Source organism: Nematolebias whitei, chromosome 15 (genome assembly GCF_014905685.2).
Source record: "Nematolebias whitei isolate Nwh7 chromosome 15, NemWhi1, whole genome shotgun sequence".
Classification (NCBI taxonomy): Eukaryota; Metazoa; Chordata; class Actinopteri; order Cyprinodontiformes; family Rivulidae; genus Nematolebias; species Nematolebias whitei.
The window spans coordinates 31,422,777-31,448,556 of NC_056512.1; the positions used below are offsets into that span (position 1 = coordinate 31,422,777).

General features: G+C 38.3%; 1 protein-coding gene across 1 annotated transcript in view; it reads right to left on the reverse strand.

Moving 5' to 3' along the window:
• Positions 1-3,139: 3,139 nt before the first annotated feature.
• Positions 3,140-25,780, reverse strand: part of LOC119420988 (cAMP-dependent protein kinase type I-beta regulatory subunit) — a 46,693-nt gene continuing 24,052 nt past the window's right edge. The window contains exons 4-8 of the mRNA XM_037688377.1: positions 17,645-17,706; positions 14,045-14,091; positions 10,583-10,741; positions 5,421-5,481; positions 3,140-3,320 (exon numbers count right to left, since the gene is read on the reverse strand). Of these exons, the coding sequence (XP_037544305.1) occupies positions 3,163-3,320; positions 5,421-5,481; positions 10,583-10,741; positions 14,045-14,091; positions 17,645-17,706 (487 nt within the window). The 3' untranslated portion in view covers positions 3,140-3,162. The remainder of the gene's footprint in view (positions 3,321-5,420; positions 5,482-10,582; positions 10,742-14,044; positions 14,092-17,644; positions 17,707-25,780) is intronic.

Sequence of the window (25,780 nt, forward strand, 5' to 3'; positions counted from 1 at the left end):
TTGTGTATGTTTTAGTGAACATTTCGCATACTTGTAGATACATTTTGAAAAATAAAAAGAAGAATACACTTATTTTTTTAATTATTATTTTTTTGGTAAAATCTATGCATTTCAGTAAATTATTTTATCAGGATCATCTATTTGTCTACAAAGTTAAAAGTTGTGCCCTTCAGAGAAGAGAAACGGCTATTTCTTTGAGATTAAAAAAATCAAGCATTCTCCTTTTTAATGGGCAAAATGTATCTACAAGTATGCGAAATGTTCACTAAAACATACACAAATAAAACAAACCTTTTTTCAAATAACCTAAGAAAAAGGACTGTTTTGCTTAAGCTACTTATGAAAGTTGATGTAAATAAATGCACTTCAGTTTGCAATTTTGTTTGAATGCTACATGTGGTCACAACTATTGAGGAGTAAATGTTACACTTAATTTACAGTTTATTACTGACAACCTATCTAAATACTCCTCTGTGCTGTTCTGCAGCCATCCTCAGGTTTTTGGATGTTTTGTCTACAGTTTGACTTCTGGCAAGGAAAACACATACCACAATGAACTGCTTGGGAGTCATGAATGAAACTGGCTGTGAGTTTTAATGCAATTGAGCTGAAAGTCAGAACTTTTACATCAATAGTTGCAGCTTTAATACTGTAGAATGGATTAGATCCAAAGAAAAATACGTGTCAATTTTCTTGGAAGAATGAATGTATAAAGGGTCCAGCATACTCCATCCGAAGCCGAACGGTCAACTTGTGGTCACATAATTGTAGGGCATTCATTTTCACACACATCTTTTATAGTCCACGATACAGGTGCAGAGCTCTTCGGTAACCCCTCCTGCTGCAGTATACATCGCTACGTGGGTTTCATCCTAGTCTCCATTTCATCCCTGCACCTGCCATTTGGCAATAACTATCATGAAGAAAGCACCACACAAAGCAAAGCACTCAGTAAAGACTCCTCCATACACGATGTCTGCACAATCTCCATCCAGGAGTTTATAGCCATTTGACCAACTTAGTGTGTTTAGAGTCATACAGCTGAATATCTGAGTGCATTTCCGTATTGACGAACACAACCAAAAACTTAGACCAATCACACAATACTTGGAGCACACGATGGAGTATGCATGGTCCTTAAATTATATCTGAAGAAAGGCACAAAAATGAAAATAAAAAGATGGATGAAAAAGTACAGAAAGTACACAAGTGTTGTGCACAGGTGGGGAGAGAAAAAGAGGACTAAAAACTAGGGATGGGGCCGATCCGATCCAGTATCGGTATCGGCCTCCGATACCAGCATAATTTACGTATCGGATTTTCTGATCCACCTGCCGATATTTCCGATCCATGATGCATATTGGCTTCAAACTATGGAATGGATTTCCTGAACGACGGTGTGTCTCATGAACCCAGAGTAATAAGACCCGCCTCACATTCAGGAAATCCAGTTCATAGTTTGCAGCCAGCTACAACGTGAGGACTGAGTTAGCAGCACTGTGGCTAACAGCTAACCAACTTTTCATCTAAACATGTCCGCTGTGTGGAAGTATTTTACACTAAACACTACAAGACAGCATCGTGCAATGTCTGCAGAGCCATAGCGCCACATTAAACCACGTTAAAGTTAGTTTTATGATGGACATTCGAGCTCCGTGGCTTCAGCGGGGCAGTACTCTTTGGTCAAACCGAAAGAGGCGACTCGACACCAGCCAGTCGCGTCCAATCTGCCCCGCTCAGTCTGCTCGTCTCTGAGGAGGGACAGACTGAGCGCGGCTGCCCCAAATCAGGCTGCTTGCTTCGGATTGAACAAGAAGACATCGCTGAAACCACGGAGCTCAAATGTTTACAGAGAAGTTGCTAAACTTCATCATAATTAATGACCAATCACTATCAGTTGTAGAAAACGAAGGATTTCTTAGTTTGATACTTGCAGCCAAGATATAGTTTACCCTCCAGGAGGGTTTACCCTCCATATTTATCAGTACAACAGTAGACAATCATAAAAAAACATATGATTTGAAAATTATATATATTAAAAACATAAACAGCTACATTATAAAGTGATGTAAAATACTAAAAACAGGAACATGTCTGTTGGTTTATGCCATAAACTTAGCAGGTGTTCGAAGCCATTTAACATTTTATTTAATTCATTTATTCATTCATTTAAATGAAACAAAATTTAAAAAAAAAACATCAAAAAGAAAACATTGAATGAAAAGAGTGCAGAAAGAAGAAAAAAATTCTTATATCTGCCCCTTATAAAATATAAAACAACTTTAAACAATCACTTAAATGAATCACTTTAATATCCACTTTAAAGCTAGGAATAAAAAGAAACATGTTTTGTGTTAGCAGAATTTAATTCTAACTTTAAAACTTATCCAACATTAATAAAACTTACCTCAAGTTGCCTTTTTGGACATGCATGCATGTAAAATCTATGATGAGCATGATAACTGGATCGGTATCGGCCGATATACAGTTCTAAGTATCGGGATCGGATCGGAATTGTAAAAAGTGTATCGGTGCATCCCTACTAAAAACTGATGCATCATTGAACATATTTTAGAAAACTTTTCTGTTTTAGCAACTCTAAGGCACTGTAGACAAAGCGCTGCTCACAGGAACTACTGGCGGGCACAGAAGAACTTGGACAGACAAGATAATTTATATAGAAAGTGACAATGTGTAAAATAGAAACTTTAACCTGTAACTAAACCTGAAAGGAGAAGAAAGAAAAAAGAAAAGAACAAAAATGTGGCTGATTGTGCCCCTACTGCCTCCAGATCGAATCTTCTTGATTTGACCCTGGTAAAAGCTCTAAGTATGGAGTTAATCAAAAGTGTGTTAGGATGACAGGCAGGGGGCCCTTCATGAAGATTTGCCAGGGGCCCCAGTTTCACAAAGCCTGCAGTGTAAGAGGAGTGGAGGTTACTCCTTGCACAGAAATCATGGTTGTGGGAAGGAGAGCACTAGTAGGTAGTCTGTCAGCTGGTGGCAATGAACTGGGATCAGTTCCAATATCAGTGGAGCCCACCAACGTTTCTACATGATGACATGCACATGAACCTGGGTGCTCCCTGATGACACATACAAGGTCTGAGGTCTCATATGTCAACACTTTCAGCTTGCAGGAAATGTGACAGTTAGGGAAAATTAGCTCACATACTGACGTGACATGACAGACGATACCTCTGTAATAATGAAGAAGTCATCACCAGGCTCTCCCTGCACCACAATCTTCTCTCCATCCTCAAACTGAACAGGCTCCAGAGCATCAGCCACGGTCAGACGCTCCCACTTATCCAAAGACTCTGTAAACAAACAAAAAATATGTATCACTAAGCACAGTCTGTCATTTACAATAAACAGTACAACAGTAGATGCTCAAACTTTCATTTGTTTACATTCTGTAATCACAAAGGTTGTTTTACGGTTCTGCAGCAAGCTGGTGAGATAAAGACCATCTCAGGCTAATCCAGTCATTCATCGAGAATCATGCTATCTCAGATCCTTTAGCAACTCTCTCATTTCATAGAAGCCCACAGAGTTTAAACACCTTAACATTGAGCTCTAAAGCTGTCCTAATGACTGCTGGTTGTGGTGACAGAGATATGGCTTATCCCTAAAACAGTTGGGTATCATTTACTCAGAATAAACTGCAATAGGCCAGCTAGTGAGGTTGGGTAAGGCAACTAAATTACAAATTGCATATAAAAGGCTGGAAAGGAATTCTATCAAAACTTGTGATAGTACCTTTTAGTGTTTTTAGTGATTTCCAGGACTTTTCCAACTATCCAACTACAGTTAAGACAGTGAAGCAGTCAGCTCAAGATATTTCGGGAAACTGTTGGTTATTTCACAGAAAACCAGTTACATATCTCACTGGGAAAAAATGTTTCAACCAAAATACTTCAAAGCAACTGAAAACTGATATTTAAGGAAACAGAACCCACTAATAACTGCACATCTCAACACAGATGTTTTATTAAGTGAGCTCATCCGTCTTTCACACTTCAGCAGATCATTGAAGTCTAATCTTACCAGTCTATACATCTGCATGTGGAATGTGACTTATCTGCAGTGAAAACACTCCTCATCCTCAGCTTAGTCTAGATGAAAAGGTGATTCAATGTTTTTTTTATACTAAGATTGGAGTTAGAGGCGTAAAACTACAGCAGGATCAAGATCTTTGTGACTATTGTCTCCTGATGTGCTGAGTAACTGATCCTGTTGTGTCTATTTATGTGTGCGTATCACCGTGTATGTACTTAGGATTAACTAAGGTAGATCTGGTGGTTTGGAGGTGTCCAGTGTCTTCTCCGGTGGGGCCACGGTGTCTGTCGGGCCCAGATGGATGTCTTCTGTCTGGCTACAAGCTAAAGGCAGCAGGTCTCATTGAGCTGATCCCTAACGGCAAGGCAAGTAACATGATACACAAGTGTCTTGACTAAAGAACCTACATTTCACACTTCATGGAGCCTGCACTCACTTGGATCACCTTGTCTCTTACATACATAGTGAACATTGAGAGAACTGACCACTGAGATGTTGAGGCCTGTTTAAGTGTATGGGTGACAAACGTGTTTTTTTTAAACTTCACACCATGACATCAAGGGGCTTGCACCCAATTTCGTGGCTATCTGAAAATCAAAGACAAACAAACACACTGCTGCCCCCTGCTCCTCCTACAATTCAAAGAGGCAAAGAAGAGAAAAAGAGACCGATCGAGGAATCAAGAGTGGTAAAGCGCTTCGACGAGGGAGGCGGATGCTTGAACACAGGCCTCAACAAGGCCTTCAAAAAGAGAACCGCAAAAGAAAAGGGGTGAATGAAAAGAGAGTGAACTTCAGAGAGACATTCTCCTAAGACCTGAACTGAGTGTATGTGTTTACTCACCCAGCTAATAACTCTGTACAGAGGGCATGGCCTCACTCTATACACCACACACACACACAATCAAGTGGAAAAGGACGAGATGTCAGTTCCAATTGCAACTCAATTTTGAAAGTCTGAATGAATCTCATTCGCCATTCGTCTAAATCCAGTGGCCTGTGAAGGCTGCTGTTACCCAAATTCCAGTGGGAAATAAGGGCTTAGCTTAGCTCCCTATACCTTAACTGTCCACACAGAGAGATTGCAGAGTGTGACTGGCTTTAGGTATGAACAGTGCAAGTAGATTAAAACTGTAAACGCAGACTTTACTCAACTATGGGTCTCGTGTGACAACGTGCGCCTGTGTTTATGTCGGCTAATCTACAGTATACATCGATTTAACTGCCTGCACTCTGAACTTTAACCTTTTACAAATCATACACTAATTTTTCAGCATATTCATAACAGCAGAAACAATTACAAAAATAAATATAAAACATACAATTCTTGCATTCTTATGGGACGTTGCACACCCTTACCGAGGATGGAGACCTTGCTGAGGAACTCTTCATACATCTTTCTCTTTCTCAGTGTGCTACCCTGTAAAACAACAATGACAAAAATCATACAGCAGGACTGCATTTCCATGGGAACAGGTGGTTATTATGCAAAACACTGCACTTGTACTCACTGTTGGGATGGCAAGAAGTAAATTTGATTTACTATGCAACATTTTTCTCTACTTTCATTTTTGTCACTAAACAATTAGCAAAAGTACATGTCAGCAAAATGCTTGCAGTGATTCTCATCCAAAAATATTTAAATGGTTACTCAGTTTCTGCATCTGGCAAAAAAAATGTGCTTGCTTTTGAACAAAGAATTAGGATTAAGATGAGTTCTGTAGCTAATAAGTTTCATATTGACAAAGTCCCGTGCATATGTATATATCCAATATGCACATAAGCAATTACTGTTTTTAATAGAAGCAATTTATTTGTCACAATTAATATATAAGTCTAACTTCAATTGTAACACTTTTTCACTGCCAAATTCAAATAAAACAAAGCTTCAGTGCACAGGTATCTGTGGATAACAGATAGTAGTTCATGGGGTCATGCTTCTGGAGGGTACGTATGAGATATGTAGTAATGTTTATTGCATGTGTGTCTGTGTGTGTGGCCCACCCCACCCAGCAGGCAGGGGACTTTCCCCTCTCTGGCTTTGCCATGAAAATCAGGTGCTTCCTGACAAGTCTAGACCCAGAGGACCCCTTACCTAACTGCTCTTATTCTTCTTTGCACAGAGCCATTCAAGGCAGGCGGGAACATTACGAGAGAATAAAACCAGTGAGGAGAGATGATCTTGTCCGCCCTGTGTCTGCCTTTGCATATGGAAATGATATATTGAGGCTTGGGGTGTCTTCGGTGCAAGTGCTTGAGCCCTGCTGCTGCCTCTAATTTCATATAATTTCACATTTTGTCTTAAAAGGGGAGAAAAAAAAAATCTTCCCTAGTGAGTCGATGTCAAACTTAGGATCGTAAACAACTTGATTAAAGGAATTCTAGGCTGCTCTGCCTCCCTCATGGATAAATGATGTGAGTGTGTGTCTGAGTGTAGGCAGCATATGAAGTCTGTTTTTAGTTCTGTCACTTAGGTTTCCCTGCTGTTTGAACCAAGACTAAACTTGATCATAACAAAGCATTCACTCCCCCCATACTCTCACGTGCATCCTTAGACCCACATGCACACGTTCTCCAGCTTTCACAGACCTTTTTCTAAAGTTTGCAGACTTACCGTGGGTACATCCGAACACATTATACAGTAGGTCTGATTTATGTGACTGCATCAGGAAGGGCTGGGTGCGCCTAAGTAATGTTAGTAATGCAGGGGTTTACAGAGGTTGATGGAAACCAAACGATGCTTATTTAAAATTTCTGTATCCTGAATTTGAAATTATTCTTTATTTAGTTTGTGAAAATCATATTTTTTCCTCTTTATTATTGGAAATAGGTAGTAATCCTCTCTGTCTACTTGGGAGGGCCTGAGCACATTAAACATGTATAAAAAATATTGTCTTAGACCTTATGTCTTTACTCCTTTTGTGGTTAAAGATAAACCTGCCTTTGTGTCTGTTTGGTGTCTTTGACATAGAATCATCAAAGACCTGAGGTGTGGAGTGAAGCCAGACTAAACCAACTGCATCTTATGTCCCATCTTCAACATCTTTATCTCTGTCCAATGTGAAACATTACCACACCTCCAACCACAACCACCCTTCATCACTCTTTATTTCTTAGTATAATTTCTTCTTGTTTCCTTTCAACTTGTCTTGTGTTTGCTGACAACAGTCTGTCAGTTTGATAATAGCTTTGGCTGTAACTGTGTCTGTTTAAATACCAAGATGACACAACAAGATTGGTGTTGTAGGACTGATGGCAGCACAATGGGAAAGAGTTTATTACAAGAAAATGTATTACTTTGTTCTTCTCCTGAATAAAAAGAGAGGTAGGCAGTGTTTTGGCTTTGCATGATAATATCACTGACATATGTTAACTGGATGTAATCAACATGCTCAATGTCTGAAATATAAACAAGATCCAGTTTGATGGTTCTAATAATGCCACATGTACCGGTACATGCAATACATGTACAAAGAATACAAGTAATACATGTAGCTGTTTTTGAACTGTATGTGTTTTAAGGTACAGTCAGGGGAATAAGTAGTATCTACTACATAGATGCTCTTGAGTACAATATGTATTATTTCAACACCAATGGTATTAAAATTACAAAGGCTGTGTAGAGGGTTCAAATTCAGGTGCAATTGTATTTTTTTTTAACAGCAAACTTTTTAAGCTTTTTGCATTACAGTGCTCTTTACTTGAGCCATAAATGCATCTTTAATGCTGAAAATGGTATGGTAATTGCAAATAGTACAACATATTAAAGTTTTATTGATCTCTATATTTTTCAGAACAAACAAGAAGATGAGTAGAATGGTTGACTAAGAACGATTTGGTTGAGTGCAGAATACATTTAAGCAAATTCACCTTCAGCTTGAAGCTACACTTCTACTTGGCCTTCTTACAAAATTGTAAATGCAAGAAAATAAGTGGATGACATGGAACTCAAACTGCAGCAACAGGAAGTCAGAGACTGTTGTGCCCACAATTTTGCTAAAAGTTGGCTCTAATCATACCACTATAGGCAGATTGCATTTCACTGCAGTTTTTCATATGGATATGTATTTTTGCTTTGTGTAAATGGCACTAAAACAAGAATACTGGTATGTTGTAATGGAAGTACTGTAATGGAAGTACTTAGTTGTGGTGAAAAACAGGTAAAAATAATTTTCAACAGCAGTATTTACCACCAAATACCAGTTTAACACCTAAACACATACATTGCATGCAACAGAGGTTAATGTGATCCCCATAACTGAATTTTGAAAGAATAAATGAATGTAAGCATAAAACTACTTAACTACTACTACTTACTTAACTAACTACTTACATTCTTATAGGAATGCATAACATCCACCAACTTTACTGTCAGGGTTAAAAAAAAAGATCATCTTATGTGGAGAAATGGAGTTGTAATCAAAGCCTAAAAACATTGTGTACAGTCTCATGTGATATTGCAAGATTATCAGAGTACGTGTTCTGATTGACTCTCAGCTCTCACCACACCAAACTTTAGGTCAATATCTGTAGAGCTGACTGAATTATAACCATTTCTGTTTTGAAAATCAGTTGGTTATCACAGCCATCTTGAACCATGTTGACTTCAAAAGTTAAAAAGGAGTATATGCACATCTAAAGAATGCTTTCTGTAAGTTTCATAAAAATTCATCCAGTGGTTTATGGGATATTTTGGTAGCAGACAGACAAACAAATACACATACGAGAGTATGTGTATGCGAGAGAGCAAGGGATAACTGCACTTAATTTATCATTTAGAGGCGGAGGACAAAGCAGCATGTGGAAATGGTAAAATATCATGGCAATGCATTTTCAAGCTTTTAGAAAAACTACCTGCTAAAACAGAGAATCAGCATATTTTTACTGGGAAACGCCAGATATATTTACACAAAGAGAAAACGATCATTGTGTTGGCTGATGATGGTGCCAGAATACCACACTTTGTAAAGACTGCTTTACAAATCATTGACAGCAGTAATTAACTACAGGTTTGTGTAATTGAATTTAGTTTCACCCCTCCTAACCTCCTGCTGCTGTTGGAAAGATTGAAGGAATGAGAGCTGCAGAGAGAGAATCCTCTCACAGAATGGTTTCCAGGGCAGACTGAGCTGTAAGTATAATTATGCACCTAAAAGGTGACAGGAGTCCTGGGCTGACTGCTGCCAACATTACACTGAACTGGATGATCCAAAACAAGACTCAAATCAAATCAAAAGCAGTTTCACTGCTGGTAAGGGCAAAGTTTAGATACACACAGGAATTGCAAAGGTTAATTGGAGTTTGACTAGCTCATTTAAAAAATGTGTAATGAACATTTGAGGAAAGTTTCAAACAGATACACCCAAGACATGTTGAAAAATTAGTCATCCTAACAGCACCCAAAATATGTGTGTGCATGTGAGTAAGTATGACAGCCAGGCCAGAGCACCTTGTGTTTCCACTTTAAACATTTAGACATTCCTACTAGATAAGCTCCTGGAGCGGGAAGTGCATGTACAGCCATTAGAACAAACCCATTCCCTCCTCTAGCCCTCACACAGTCCCATTCAGATTTACTCTTCCCCTTTCTTCATCCAGGAAGAGACCAGGGGAGATAGTAAAATGGGAGGACAGAGTTAAGTATTTGTGTGTGCATGAAAATGTGAATATTTTATCTTAAAAATGAAAGCAAGTGTTTAGGAGTTGTAGGAGTTTTAAGTAGCTGAGTGGGAGAAGATATTGCAAGTAAAAGAGCATAAAGGATGAATATAGAATATACCACAGTACGTGTTTAAAGTGGACATACATCATACTTGTTTCATAATCACGTTCCACCTTTTAAGAATCAAACAATTTTAGCATTGTTTATTTGGAATTAATGAACAGTTGAAACGTAAAATCAAAGTAGGAATTTTTTGCTTTAAGGAGAAAATTATTAGGACAGAATGCAAAGGAAAACAGAAGTTCAGTTTAAATGCTTTGCATATTTTACTGACAGACACGTAACAGTTTTGCTTACATGCCTAATGATAAAAATGCTCAATTTTTAGAATTAAGTCAACTCAGTTTTTTGTACAAATACAACATAACATATTATATTTAAAAATAGTTTTAGAACAGCTTTTAATATGTATATTTTAATTTCAGTTTGCTAAATGCAAAATTTTGTATACTAGAAAATCTGTATATGGAACAGCATTGTGATCTTCCTATAAACTTTTTAAGGGAATGCAGTTCAGTGTTTATATGCAGTAAATCTAAATGAATATCAATGAAGTGTACGATGATAATCTTCAAACAAAAAGGTGCCTATAATAATATGAATTTGTTTTGATTTGTCTTTTTTGGAGATTTAGGAAAATCATACTTTTTCATATTGTTTTCACTCACAACAGAAATAAAACCATGACAGTGTCCAATCGGGCTGAAGTATAAGTCAAGGCTGCATGTACATAACACAGTGTTTTCTGTTAACACAAAGTGTACCGATACTGTGATTTCTAATGTGAGGTCATTCTTACCATGAGAATGCGCCGGTAACTGTCTCGGTCGATGCCCCACAGTTTCAGATCAGTCTTGGCCTTGACAGTGGCAGCCCTTGGAGTCCCGTAGATCAAGGCCAGCTCTCCAAAACTACCTCCTTCGCCAATATTGGTCACCCATTCACCATTCACATACACCTGTAGAGATAACATCAAAAAAAGAGTAATGGACAGGGTCTTATGTGAGCTTAAAAGCTTAAAAACAATACCAGTGATTGCTGGGTGGACCCTCGTTTTCCCTCCAGCAACCCTTCTCAGTTTCTGGGCTGTTTGATTTGTTCACAAGGCTGCTCCCTAAGTATTTCATCTGCTTTAAGCCTTCAAATGAAATCCTCTAAAAGGCCTAATATCCCACCTTAACTCAACTCTCCATCAATCCCTTTTATTTCTTTTGCCTTGTTTTTTGAGTCTTCTCTTGGAAGTGATAGATGTTAGTAAGCTGTTGAAGACTTTGTGGGTCTATTCTTCAAACACGCACACAAACACACATTTGATCACATAGATACACACACTCTCTTCAGCTCCATTTAGGCCAACCACTGCAGCTTATATGGATAATACAACCTCAGTGTGGCACACTGCGCCTGTCTTGGGGCCATTATGGTTTTAACTGTCAACACACTATCCACTATCTTGTTAACTTAATAACACAGAAAGCAATGAGGGAGGGGGACAGAAGGAGGGAAGAAAAGTTTATTCCTCTTCTTGCTGTTGTATATTATCCAAGCTGTTGAAGGGCATTATTCAGATTCTGAGCAAATCACAGGGGACTCATCCTTCGCTACATACTGGAACGGCTTCAAAGAGATGCAGAGTGCTGACTCTGGTTACATCAGAAGAATAGTTATTCATATGTTATAAAAGTGTAACATCAGATCATGCAGGTGGTAGTGTTCTTTCTGTAGTTTTCTCCAGTTTTCAGATTGTCTTTTAGTTTTCACTGCTGTATTGCAAACCTATAAGGTTTCACAAACACTTTCACTCAGCTTTTTAAATGGTCTTTTTTATCCTTAAACTGTCATTTAGTAGTACCACTTCAATTAAGGACTCAGACTGATGACTCTATAAAGAAAGACTGAAATAGATTAAGTATTAAGCAACTTGTACGATGTTTTGCAGCTGTCACTGAATTTTTGGTACATAAAAACGAACAGCAAGTTGTGTGTGTGGCTGGTAGGAGTTAAGAAGCAGTGATTCAAATGCAACAGAATGGAGATGAGGAGACAGTATATTTGTGCTTGTGGTTACTTGGTTTGTTTCTCCAGGCATGCCTGTGGGCTGTTTAAATGTGGGCGATCGAGTGTGTGTAAATTCTAAATGTCTTACCCACTCCAAACAATACAAACTATAAGCCTACTATTATAAAATAATTAATTGTTAGAATAAAAGGGTTCACGTAAACTACCCTATAAATTGTGTTCCTATAATACAATAAAAATGATTGAACTATACATAATACAAAAAGTATATATTCTCCATAAACTCACTGTAGATTCTGGACTGTAAGATTTACCTTCCTATGATGTTCGCTCATCTAAAAACTGTCTTTGAGTGAATAGATGTATGTGCTGACATGGAGGGGTGTTTACGTTAGTAGCAGCTTTCAGGCAGTTTATGGGATGCTGGCAGATTTACACCCCTGTTTAATGAGAGACATCTCCACACTTTAATAACCTCTGCACTGATCTTGAAGTAGTTTAGTGCCTGGGTTGTGGCTGGAAGGCAGCTGCTGTCTGTAAATGGTAGAGTGACAGTAGAATGGATGGCAGGGTGACACGGAGACATAGAAGAGCATGAGGTTTGGCAACTTTTGAGCTTGAGGATAGTCTTCCCACAAGTAGGGATCAGTGTAAGAAGAATAAAAAAAAATTGTGGGAAAGCATTCACTAGTGGCAGCTCCGAGCAGATCGCATCTGATTTAACACATTGGAGGAATAATTAGGGTAAAGTAAAGCTGCAGCTGTGAGAGCATACCACTGCAGCTGTTGTTCTAATAGAAAGTTGAGTCTGAACAGCGCTAAAAACCAGAGCATAATTGAGCTGTAATTAAGCTTCTAATATGTTGCAACTGCAAGCAAAATAATTAAATAAACAAAACAGACTGTAAGATGTGGTTAAGAAAGTAAAAAAAAGAAAACAGTAAACACATTAAATCAGGTTTGGATTTGTTTAACTGGGTTTTTGTCGATCTTAAAGGAGATAATTTATAGGGCTGAAATAGTTCATGTTAAGTGAGATAATCAGTAATGGAGTTTCTAGTTACTCAATGTCTTATCGTTCGTTTAAATAAACGACAGGCTAAGAAGCAACAACTAAATCTTTTTTGTGGAAAATCTTGGCCTATTTCTTTTTTACACAACTCTAGTTATAGTTCTGATCATTATCTATTCACATCAACAAGACACCATCTGAAACAAAATGGTAAATGATAATTCAAAGATTGTAAAATGTAAAGTGCAGTACAAATTGAATAAATTATTATTATTAAATGGACTGTGCATCTTATCAAGATATTCAAAGCGCTTTACAACACTATCTGTGGCTTCATTTACCCATTCATACAGCACTCTACTACATCTGTATAAAGAATAATCTGTGCTTTAGATCACATTCATACACTGATGGAACACACATTGGAGGCAATGAGGGGTTCAGTGTCTTGCCCAGGGACACTTCAGCATGTGACTGCTGGTGGAATCAAACCCCCAACACTCTCATTGAAGGACGACTGCTCTAACCACTCAGCCACAGCCGCCCACGAGTATGAGTGAAAGCATCAAAATTCCAAGTTCAGCAGTTTTCCTATCAAGGCACCATCTCATTATCTGTTTTCATCTTTCAGTTTGGAATAGGGCAATGCTATTGGCAATCTTAGCAAAGCTTACCAATCTAGTTCTCTCCTCTCACCCACGGCTTCTGTGCTCACAAATGCAAGCTGATAAGGTCACTTCCTGTTTAACTTTCCATCAGCTCCCATTTTATCTCTCCACTTAAGTCTATCACTTGGTGTCAGGCTTGTTAAGACAATAGGTCTTCTCAGTTTGGGTGCCTTCATATGGCGCTCACCTCTAAAGCGCCATGTTCAGATTGTCATCGGACTGGAACCAGATTTTGAAGAGACCAAAACATGGGGGCAGCTCTTCAACCAGTCTTATTTGTAAGAGATGATATTGTCTCAACATGACTGGATGAGGAAGGGCTTTTGATCGAGTCACTATTTTTCTTATAAGCTTCTTATAAACTTTCCTTTAAACAGGTGAATAATAGCATATTCTGGCAAGCTGAATTTAGAAATAAGCATTCATTCTGTAGGGTTAATAAGAGCTTGTGAAACCCTAAAAGTTTGGCCTATTTTACCTGATTATTTTAAATGTATTTGTTTAAAGCATTAAGAAACGAGAAAACGTTTTGTGCATGTGCTTTTGAGTGGTAGCCACTTACATCCACTTCACCTTGGTCAATCACATAGAAGTTGTCTCCTTCATCACCTGGATAGGAGAGAAGATAAGAAATGTGCAGTAAAGAAAGCAAAAAAACGTTTAAACTCATTGGAAATCTAGCTTTTCCCATTTATATTGGGGTAGGTTAATAATAATGTAAAAAAAAAACAACACTATGAGCTGAAGTTTTTAGTAAATTATTTATGATTAAACTGAAATTAGAACTAGATAGGAATAAATAAATAAAAATATATGGAAGAAAGCTTTGGCTGAATTAACTTGCACCTCCGTAGAGTAAAATTCAACTTTGAAGTTACAAGATAAAACACCAAAAGTAAAGGCAAACCACTGTATTGTAAATTCTATCTTTAAATTATGAACTCAAGAAGCAAAATGCTCCAAACATTTAGCTTTGAAATTTGGTTGGATAGTGAAACTCTTGACATAGAAATGCCTGTATGTGCAGAGACACAACATCTCAGTATAACAGAATAATCTTTAACAGTGCTTAATTACAGGTGATTTGTTTAGTGTTTTTTTCCACAATATTTAAAACTATGTGTTATTTACAAGGTTTAGAACTCGTGGATAATCTGCTTACTAAATCAGCACTGTCACACATGTGCTGAGCTTTCAAAGTAAAACCTCAAAGAGATTCATGGCTGGCTGATATCCTTTAAAAGCATCTACCGGTACTCCGAAGATAAGGCTAAAAAATGGTGTGGGTGTCTTTAATTATGCTATCCATTACATAGAGTTCAGAGGAAAGCACTGAAAAGAATTGACAACCTCGCATGAGCACTAAAAAGTTCTCCGTGCAGCTACCGCACTTCCTACAATGAAACATGAATTTAACTGCATTTAGAGGAACAAGTGGGTTATCTAAAAGACAAATGTCAAAGCATCTTGTAGGTTTTGAGTTAGGATGCCTTTGTGTGCATTTTTGTTGTTTGTACATTCACCCATTGAGCTGAAAGGCTCTGAGTACCCTGTGAGTAAAGTTCACAGGAGTTCACACGCCTAATTAATACTGAGTGGAGGGCTCGTTAATCATGCAGCTCTATTTGTCACACAAAACACCCCTTGTCTATCTAAAGGTCTGTCCCAGGAAAGACCTTAGAAGTCCACACACATACTCCCAACCTGCTGCAACCTGGCCTTTTACTAATTTTTCTTCTCGCTCTCTCTTTCATCTCATGTATCGCTCTTTCAGTTTCCTCTGACTGTCTGTCTTTTCTGGTGCTCTTCCTGTCTTTTATCACTTTGGTGCCTACGCTTTTGTTTTGCGTCTTTAGCTTTAGAGTGCAAGCAAATATTTAACCAAAACCTACATGCACACATACACACACACACACACACACACACGAAGACACACGCACACACACACACAAAGACACACGCACATACTCATGTAGGTTGGTAACTCAGTGTGGTCTTGTTTCAACACAAGCTAATTGTCACACACACCGCTAAAGTTCTGTGGCTTTGCTCTGAAGAACAACATGGGCTATATTTTCAACCTCCAATTCTGCAGGAGTAATGTTGTCTGTAAAATTGACAGTAGAGCTCAATAAGTTGATGTAATTACATGTAGAAAATAATCAAATTTACTCTATTTTGCATGTAAAATTATGTAAACTTCCTCACTGTTTAAATACCACTAACTTTTTACAGTGATAACTCTTTGCAACGTCTAAATAGTATGTAAGTAGTCAGTAGCAGGTTTCTTGAAGCTGTACAGTAGTCCAAACATTAGCTATGACATCAGTGCTGTATATACCACACTAGTGTATATAACAATAGCCTGTCTGGATCTGGGGGCCCTGCAAAAAAGGTAGACTTATCACCAAATTAGGACTGATATACTCCTGGACACGGTTTTAAGGGTCGGTGTGAGTGAATGAGTGAGTAGCATTGACAGTTTTCTTTCACATTGTGTCTGCCTGTGCGTGTTTGTTCAGTGCACTCCACAGTTGTAAAACTATGTGATTTTGTGCTAACACGGTACTATCTGAAAGTGGAAATTTGCAAGAATGCCTGTTTTCAAATATGCGATTAAATGCGTCTGCATTTGATAGGAGTTTCAGAGAGGGGGAGGGAATTAGAAAAATATAGGCTGGTCCAGTTGATCTGGTTTTCTTCAAAGTCCAGGGATAACTAGAGTGAAGGCTTTGACGCCTGTTAGGCAAATGAGAGGAACCTGACAACTGGTACAAGCTGGGGGAATGAGAAGGAAAGGAAGTGGTAGAATAAAATAAACATGATCAGTGATGTCAGTGCAAAAAATGAACTCTGAAATAAAACTAATGTGGATAATCAGCAAAAATTAATTGACTGCATGTTAAAGTGGTTTAGTAGTTCAAGTTTATTCTAAGACTAGGTCAACCATATTAAAGAGCAGGCAAAATTTCTCCCTTAGAGAATAATCTTCAGTATAACCCTTTAATGTGATCAGAAGATCGCAAGTTCAAGCCCCGGTACCGACAACATCAAAACTGTGGGTGGGGTAGGTGAAGCACCCACACCTGCCCCACCCTCATTTGCCCCACTCTGGGCCTCTGAGCAAGGTCCTTAACCACCATCTGCTCCCTAAACAGGTCTCTCTTGAAAATGAGTTCTCGTGGCTCAATGAGACTACCTGTATAAATAAAGGGTAAATGAAATTAGTCCTTACCTGTCACGTTTCTGCCCCTTCCTGATTTAGTTTTCTGTTTCCATGTGCAGTTTTGCTTATCACCCATCTTCAGTTTAATCCTGCTCCTTCCAAGTTAAGCCACACCTCCCTTGTTTGTTATAGCAATCAGCACTCATCAGTTTCACCTGCTCACCTGCCTTTATAAGCTTCATGCTCACACTCCACCAGTGCCAGATTATCAAATTATTTTAGATAGTAGATGTCCAGCGATCTCTTCACAGCCTTGTTCTCTTGCCTTGTCTCGACCCCACGCCTGTTCTTGGATTCTTCGCCTTGCCTGCCCCTTACTTGTTTTGGATTATGCCTTCTGACCACGGTACCGACTCTGCTTCCCATTTCCTCGACTACGCCCCCCGGATCAAGATTTGGCTTTGGATTCTACTCTCTGACCAACTGTGCATGACCTCTGCTCTCCCTACTGGACCTCATCCTTGGACTCTCCCTAGAACTACATTCTACATCAACCTGCTTCTCTGCTGCTGCTCACTCACAGTGAGTGAAATCATCATCCCCTACTCACCAAAGGAGTTCTTCTCTCTACAGACTGTGAAGGTTAGTGACTACCTTAAAAACCCGCTGAACCTTCACCGTAAAACCCAGATCACTGACTCCTGTCTCTACAGATCAGACCCACCTTTGGACCTGGACCCCCACCAGAAGTTGTTTATCAATAAACACTTTAAATCATTCCTGTTGTTTGGTGTTGTGTGCTAATCCAAAACCCAGATCATGTCATTACTTGTCTTATTTAGCAGAAAAAACACGATCAGTATTGGTCATTTACATTATATTAGTAATATATCAGGTCAAAATGTCACATGATCAAAACACAATCCTTTAATATGTTTTAACAAGGTTAACATTCAGTGCACAAAAATTATTTTAACAATATTTATTTATACTAACCTTGCTGGATAACTGTTTCTCCTGCAATATGGGTGACTGGAAACATTGCATCAAAAATGTCACTGGAAAAGAAATAGAGGCAAGAAAGAAGAGAAGGTAGGGAAGAGGAGAGGATTGACACAATTAAAAACTCATGATTGTTGTTCATCTGAAGTTTTCTGATATAACTGTGATTAAATACAAAAACTTCCTCTTATACTTATATGAGGGATGTGTCATCAAAAAGACAACTTGAACTGCAGGTTGCGTAAACTAAAGGGAGCTACAGAAAGACTACATCCAAACCCCAAGAAAAGCACAATTTTTACATTATCATCTAAATACTACTAAATTCACACTTTCCCGATGTAAAAACCATAATATAGCCCGTGCACAGACATAAGAACATTTTGGTTGAGTTCATAAGCAGGCTCTAAAAATGTATTTGTTTACAATTCTCCGAACAACTTTTCCTGAAATTGCTAAATGGAAAAACCCAATAGAGTTCTATCACAGGCAATAAAAGTTTTCCGCTATTATCTCCATGTTTACAACATATTTGTACGGTTCATGAGTTTACTTATGAATGGCTTGTTTCAGTCGGTGATCAAAGCTTGTACCTCTAAGGGCATCTTCCTTTAAAGGCACTGCAAAAACAAACAAAATGACAGCTGTATCTAAGTACCTAATTTCTGCTTCAGCTGGGCAGAGAAAGCGCCAGTTAGACTGTTGCTAATCGAGCTGTTTAAATGCATAAAGCCTCAAAGGATTAGAGTTCCACTACTGGAATGTGTTAGAACACGAGACATATCCTATCCTCTCTCCTTGCTGCCTGTCTCTCTCCTTCAGGGTGCATTACTCTGTCTAATCAGTTGCACACCACTTATAAAGAAACACAGAAAAAAAAAAAAAACAATAAAAGAGGATCAAGCATATCAAAGATGTACAAGAACTACTGAGTAAATCCAGGACAAGTCTGAGCTCGCACTCAGTTGTGTTTTAGTGTGTGTGCAACTGATTCTGTGTTTTTGAGCCAATATGTCTGCATCTGAGAGCACACAGTCTACAAAACTACACAGATTTGATCAAAATCGTGTGATCGTGGGATAAATGTTTGCTCCTGAAAATGCACTTGACTTTCCAGCAGTGAATAATTAAAACCAGTTCACATAAAATGCTAACTAAAACAGAACTGCAGGTGAACAGAAAAACCTGCAGGTGAACAGATGTACGGAGATCTAAGGACGTTATTAAATGGTTTGGAAGTGAATGTACTCTGCTGGCATTTATTTATGTGACATTGAATAGGAAACAGATTTAAGAAAATGGATTTAAGCCAACTACACCCACAGGTAGGTCCTGTGCATTCCATCTGGCCACTGACTCACTCATATTCAAGGACACGCACACTTGTACAAAACACTCACTCTTTGAAGTGTACCAGCACAAAATAAAAGATGCACAAACTTCAAACAGCATATGATGAAACCCGCACATGCAGCTGTGCATTTTATCACTGTAATACATGTGTTGTAACAGTAACAACAAATGTGTACAGATGCATTCTGATAAAACATCCATGATGGCATGATGATGAGACATGCAGCTCAAACATTTTGAGGGTAATAAGTCAAAGCAACATCTGCAGGAGTAACCTCAACTCTTGTCTCATCTGTGACCACCTGGGCTTGGTATGACATTGGTCATTCAGAGCTTGCAAGTAATTGGTTTTATGTCATAAATAGCTACGAAAGTGTGGTTTATAAAAAAAATAGTATATGAACAAAACATAAAGATTAAGTGTACATCAGTTTACAGTAAATAAAATACCTTGATGAGTACAGACAAACTACAGCAAAAGTAGTGCAAGTTAGATTATTTTAGTTTTGACAAAACCAAAACTATAAATGGGAACGCAAAATATTGTGCTACGTCTTGACTGACTGCCCTTTGATTTGAGCAATTTAACATTGATATTCATGACATGTCACACAACAAGCAGGATGCTCAAAAGCAGGTCATACACCCACTATGTGAGAACTAACGACAAGCAGACCTTCCTTTAATTACTTAAATCTGAAAAGTAAACTTGACCACCTCTTTCTTTCCACATTTCCCCTTTCTCTTTCTATTCGGTGACCAGATTGTAGATCACAACTAAGATACTTCTGATAATACTTAGTTCCCCTTATTCGTACATCGTATTTATTACATTTACTATTTTCATTTATTTATTCACTTGTCTCATTTCATATTCCCCCTGAATTTCCTCTTCCTTCTTTCTGAATCATTGTCCCACACAATCTGTTGGTCTATTGCCCTCTCTCTGCAAGTACAAGATGAAGTGGTCAATCTCGTCCTTTCCGCTACCTGTAGCCCCCAGCCCCACACCCACTGACCTTATGAAAAGGCAGAGCAACCCCACAGACAACAAATGAGCTGTTCTGACAAAGGCAAACAGAAGGACAGAGAGTCAAAGAGGCTGCAAAGAGAATGGAAGGACTAGGAAGTTCATCTCCATCCTCAGCTGGGGGACAAAGCTTCTGTCATGGTTGAAATATATGGAGCACTGGAGACACTTTGCTGCACCACATATGCGTGCACTTTAAATGCACAAGCACACATGCACACACATAAATAATAAAATGTATAGCCTACTTTACATGATAACAACATTATACTGTTGTGCTCTTTAAGTGTTTTTTTTTTAATGAAAAGTGTAAAACTACTAAAATGCTGTCACCTCGTTGCAATTGTATCCACACACGTATGCAAGCAGTTGTGAGAGAATGGCAGTAAAATATTATGGTATTCAGCCTTTCTCAGATGTATGCTCACAGCAGTGCAGCAACTGTCTAAGAGTCCTACCAGATTGTCTTTTTTGCTCCGAACGACTCATAAAAAGTGTTTAATTTAGGGGATTTCAGTCATTAACAAAATCACATCCGGCCTGCTTGTTGTGGCTGGATTGCCTGTTGGTGTTTCAGGTTGGCAGTGACTGCCTCCCCCTGTCATTCACCTCCTCCCTCCTTCTTAATCTCTCTCCTGTGCAGCTGTTTATTTGCTCAGCAGCAAACACCTTATCTTTTACATTACTACATCAACACACAGTGCTGCCATTACTCCATTAGCACTGAAGGGCTCCTTAACACAACAGCGTACCGCCATGTCTTTGTGTTTGCTAATGGGCTGCAGAATGTTGACTTACACAACACCTTAAGGGTTAGCTGATCCAAAATGCTTGCTTTGTCTGAGCAGAAGAGGTTCTGTAATATACAGAACAGTCAACAACTGCACCGTCTATGGGAACTTCCCTATTCTCCAAGTTGTGTCTTGACTTGGCAGCAATGTGCCACTGGTTTGGCTGGCAAAGTGTTTATGCCAAAAGGGCTTAAAGGATTAATTTTCACCGCCACTGTTCATTATAATTGAGGGTGCTGATTCCGGTGAATCAGAACAAATGAGCTTTGTTCGACCAGACTAAAGATAAAAAGTTATAACTTGAGATGTGCAAGTTCCATAAACAAGATGATCTAAAGTAGTGCACCTGTGAAAAATAAGGTTTCTCTTACCATCAGGATCATTTTTGCACAACTTGCTGTCAATGTAACAATGGGTAAACAGTAGAAAATAAATGTAACCATTGTGCTTTTGGAAGGGCTAGTGTTCCAACCACCTTAGAAACCTGGGAATGTTAAATAGAACCTACATAGCATACTTACTGCAGTTTACCTAGAATTTAAAGCTTCCATAATACTTTCCACGTTCTTAACAACCTTAAGTGGCAGTTTGCTATGAATAACAAAACTTTTTGTTTGGCTACTGTGATTAGTCAGCATAACATTTAAAGCTTAAGTTAATTCACAAATATGAGCATGCAAACATAAATTAGACTTCCACCAGTTAAAAAGACAGTTTGGTCTGAGATGGTAGCTGGAAAACAGCCTTATGAGGCTGACTAAGTGCTGCAGTTCAATGTCCAGTGTTTAAAGTTGTGCACAACTAGCTAAAGTTACTCACATGGAAGAACCAACTCACCACACTGAGCTGCTTGTGTAGACACAATAATTTTCACTTTCAAATTACATTTCCAATTACATAACCATTCAAGCAAGCACATGTACCGATGTACACATGCAGACCGACACACACGAATAACAGTGACTAAGAGACAGACAAAGAGGGAGATGAGGGAGGGATAATTATAAAGTGCCGAAGCAATCATGGAGAATATTTACCACATAAAAGTTCCTGGCACATGCTCTTGTTCACTCTGAGACCCAGGCAAAAACAAAAACGTTCGACCACATCATAAAAGCTACTGCTTACTGCTTTATAAGACACTCCATTTGTGTTTCCTACATAAAAAAACTACAAACATTTAATACAAATTCACAACTGCACTCCAATTTTAAAACAAAAAATTGAAATAAAAAAGGGTACAATACATCATAATACAACAGCTACAGACTAATTACAACAGATGCCAGAAGAAAATATTACTCTAGACGATGACAGTAATTTGTTTTTCAAAGCTTAGGACAAAAAGTTGAATATTGAATGGCAGCCTCTTGGTAATTGGCGGTTCATACTCTATTGTGTCTAGACAGAACATTTGTTAATGACCTATTTCTTGTATAACAGTCTAAATGAAAGGACTGAAAACTTTAAAATACTACACATCTGTCATTTTTACTTTCAGTTACAAACAAAATATAATGAATGACCTTACGGTATCAGAAAGTGGAATAAATAGTCTAAGAAACCTGTGCTCCTTTTTAACATCTTTATGAGATATTATATTTTTCCTCCTTCCTCACTGTAGTTGCTGTTGAATGTGTCATGCAGCACGGAGGTGATCCCCCAGATTTACAGGTGCACAAGGTTGCTGGTAAATTCCTGTCTGATCAACATGCCAGCTCCAAGATACAGTTATTGTGCCTACTATGTCATGAAGATAACTAAAGACTTTCTTCCCTAAGATTTACTAGTTAACAAGGCTGCTATATTTCACAAAATATGTTACAAAGATCCCTTTTGCATTTGTAGAGGTCTCAAAGGGTTTGATAAATATGTAATTAAATTATGAACGTGGTAATTTAAACTAGGGATCATGTGGTGTCAAAACCACACACCTAATTCTGCTTGCTTTATAAGAGCTGTAAACTTAGAAGGAGTGCAAAGGGGTGTAAACCTGGACACATCCTGTTGCCGTAAAGTGCAAATGAGTTCCCCAGTGTGAGCACTTCAGAACCAAAACACCTGAGGGCCAAAAAACTCATGCTGGTGATCTGTGTGACCTTTAGATTATTCTGCTAAAACATGATGAAAGCTACTGCAATTATCAGACCACCTGAGACAAACAGGAAATAGATTTTGAAAAATAAAGTAGACATTTTTCCTACTGACTTTAAAAGTGTTCCAGTGTTTTGCTTTGGTACATGATTTTCTCAAGTTTTGACAACGTCTTGCTATGTATCACACACGACACATTACAACACTTATTAACAGACCAGTTAAAACAGGACATTCATAATAATATTATTAAAGAAATTGGATACACCTTTTTTTCTTTCTTGCTGATTGGACCAATCAGTAAACTACTAAGCTACTAGACCAGAATTCATATTAACGAAGCCAACATTGACTGGTGTTTAAGTAAGTCCTGGCAAGTGTTATGTGCTGTCATTGTTGTATGTCAGAGTCAGAGTTTCTTTATTGTCATTTGCACCACATGTGACACATGTGGTGGAGCGAAACTATGTACACAGGGTCCCAGTTACATCCAACAATAAAATGTAAAAGAAAAACAATGATAACATCTAAGATGTGAACTAAGAAAAACGTCAACTAAAATATAGTAAGCACTAATAGCATAAAAAACATTACGTCTAACAACAGCACGAACATGAGCATGAGTATGTGTGAGCAGATGTATGTATGTTTGTATGCATGTATGTTTCTAAATAATGACAAAATTAGTTCTCTGCATTTAACCTATCACACCTGAGATGCACCCAGGTGGAGCACATAAAACATAATTCAAAAACCATGCAATTAATTCTGTGGAATACATTTAAACCATCTCTAACTTTGTGAAGATTTGACACACTCTAAACAGCTGTTTGCACTTGGAAGTTCAGTGACAACTGAGAAAGTGATGCATTCTGTTTTTATTCAAGGATTCAAGGTTCTTTAATGTCATTCACATCGCATGTGGTACATGAGGTGGAACGAAATTGTGTGCACAGGGTCCCAGTTACATCCAACAATAGCAAAAATATAAAGTGTAAAAAGAAACGGTAAATAAAGATCTAAGATATACACTACAAGAACGCCCAACAGAACACTAAAAGATCTAAGATATTCGCTAGGCACTAATAGTGCAAAACAATACACCGAACAACAGCAGCACAATTCTCATAGGTTCGGTTTAGCTATAATTTACACGCTTTAATGCTTATTTGCAACAAGCTAAAGAGGACAAGATAGCTGACCAGATGATACCAGTGAGAATATACTGTACATATAGAGAGAAAATTAATGAAAAAATGCACTTGTGGACATTGTAGCAGTTTTAAAAATATTTGAGACAAACAAAATTGGTAGCATTCAGATAAAACACAAGAATGAGCACCTTGGACCTTGCTAGTCTACTAATGAGAACTTCATGAAGGGCTAGTGACTCTTATCTTCTCCATACTATTACTAAGGGGAGTGGTGGCGCAGAGTTTAGAGAGGTGGGCCTGTGATCCGAAGATCGCCGGTTCACGCCCCGGCCCCGACAACATCAAAATTGTGGGTGGGGTAGGTGAAACACCCACACTTGCCCCCACCCTCATTCGCCCCACTCTGGGCCCATGAGCAAGGCCCTTAACCCCCACCATGTGCTCCCTGAACAGGTTTCTCTTGAAAATGAGTTCTCGTGGCTCAATGAGACTAACCTGTATAAATAAAGGCTAAATGAAAAAAATAATAATAATTACCATAACTACAGCAGAGTTAGCTTTCTTTGCATGGGATAATGAGAAAAAGAAAGAAAACAGATTTGATGTGAAGGGCATAGTGTTGCAAATAACCTTCCAGCTGATCTATCTGAATCCAGGACAGCATGAAACTTCCCATCAAATGGCTTATAGAAAAACCTAAGCTTAAATCAATTTTCAACAGTTTAAACAATAGATTGTGATTATGTTTCGAAATTTTAAATCTAATTCCAACTTCTTGTGCAGAAACACAAAAGTGTACATGTTCATTTAGGCATTAGGAGCAATAAAATAAATGTCTGAGGACCAATACTGAGAGAAGGTATACTCTGTTTCATGGAAAGATATGAGGATAAAGGAAAATTCTGATTGTATTTTTTCCTTCTGTATTGTTTTATGAATAATTTGGAACACTTAATTTGGAACTAGTAGACTTGCACACTCTAAACTTCAAACTACATTGGTGGCCTTTTTTTGTTAATGCATTGTATCTCTATAAAATGTGCCAAAACTGTTTAACATCCCTAGATGATAACCCAACGCACACCACCTGCTGGTGAAGCAGTGATGTCAGCCCAAAAACACCATAAACAGGCCTGATCCTGCTGCCTTCCTCATCCTTCCATCACTTCAACGTTTTCTCAGTCAAGTGATTATCCTGTTGCATTGTCACTTAATTTTACAAAAATACCCCCCCCCCCCCCTAATTTCAGCTGGTTGCCCTCATGCTGTCACTTTAGATCACATTTTCTGCAATCTGGGATTTTCAGTTTACTATGGTCCACCTCTCTCTGTGGTTCTTTGCCCCAGAGCAGAAAAAAGAGAGTTCTTCCTCCACTTAAAGCGAAAGAGGGTCAGGTTGAATCAGGAGCTGACAGGACTGAGCCTCTGCCTCTCTGATGTGCTACAGCAGACGTGTCACTGCAGTGAGAGTAAATAAGAGACGTACCTCCTTAACAATTATAAAAATATAGAAATAAGTACTTCTATTTAATGCACATCAGTGTATACTAAACATATAAAATAAAATAATCTAGTAAATTTTGGACATGTGCCCAATGCCATGCCCTGTAATTCTATCTCTTTTAAGCACACACATGCACACGTATCCTGACACGTTGCTAAACATCACAAGGAATGCCGCTTTCCTTAGGCCATGTTTTTTCCTCTC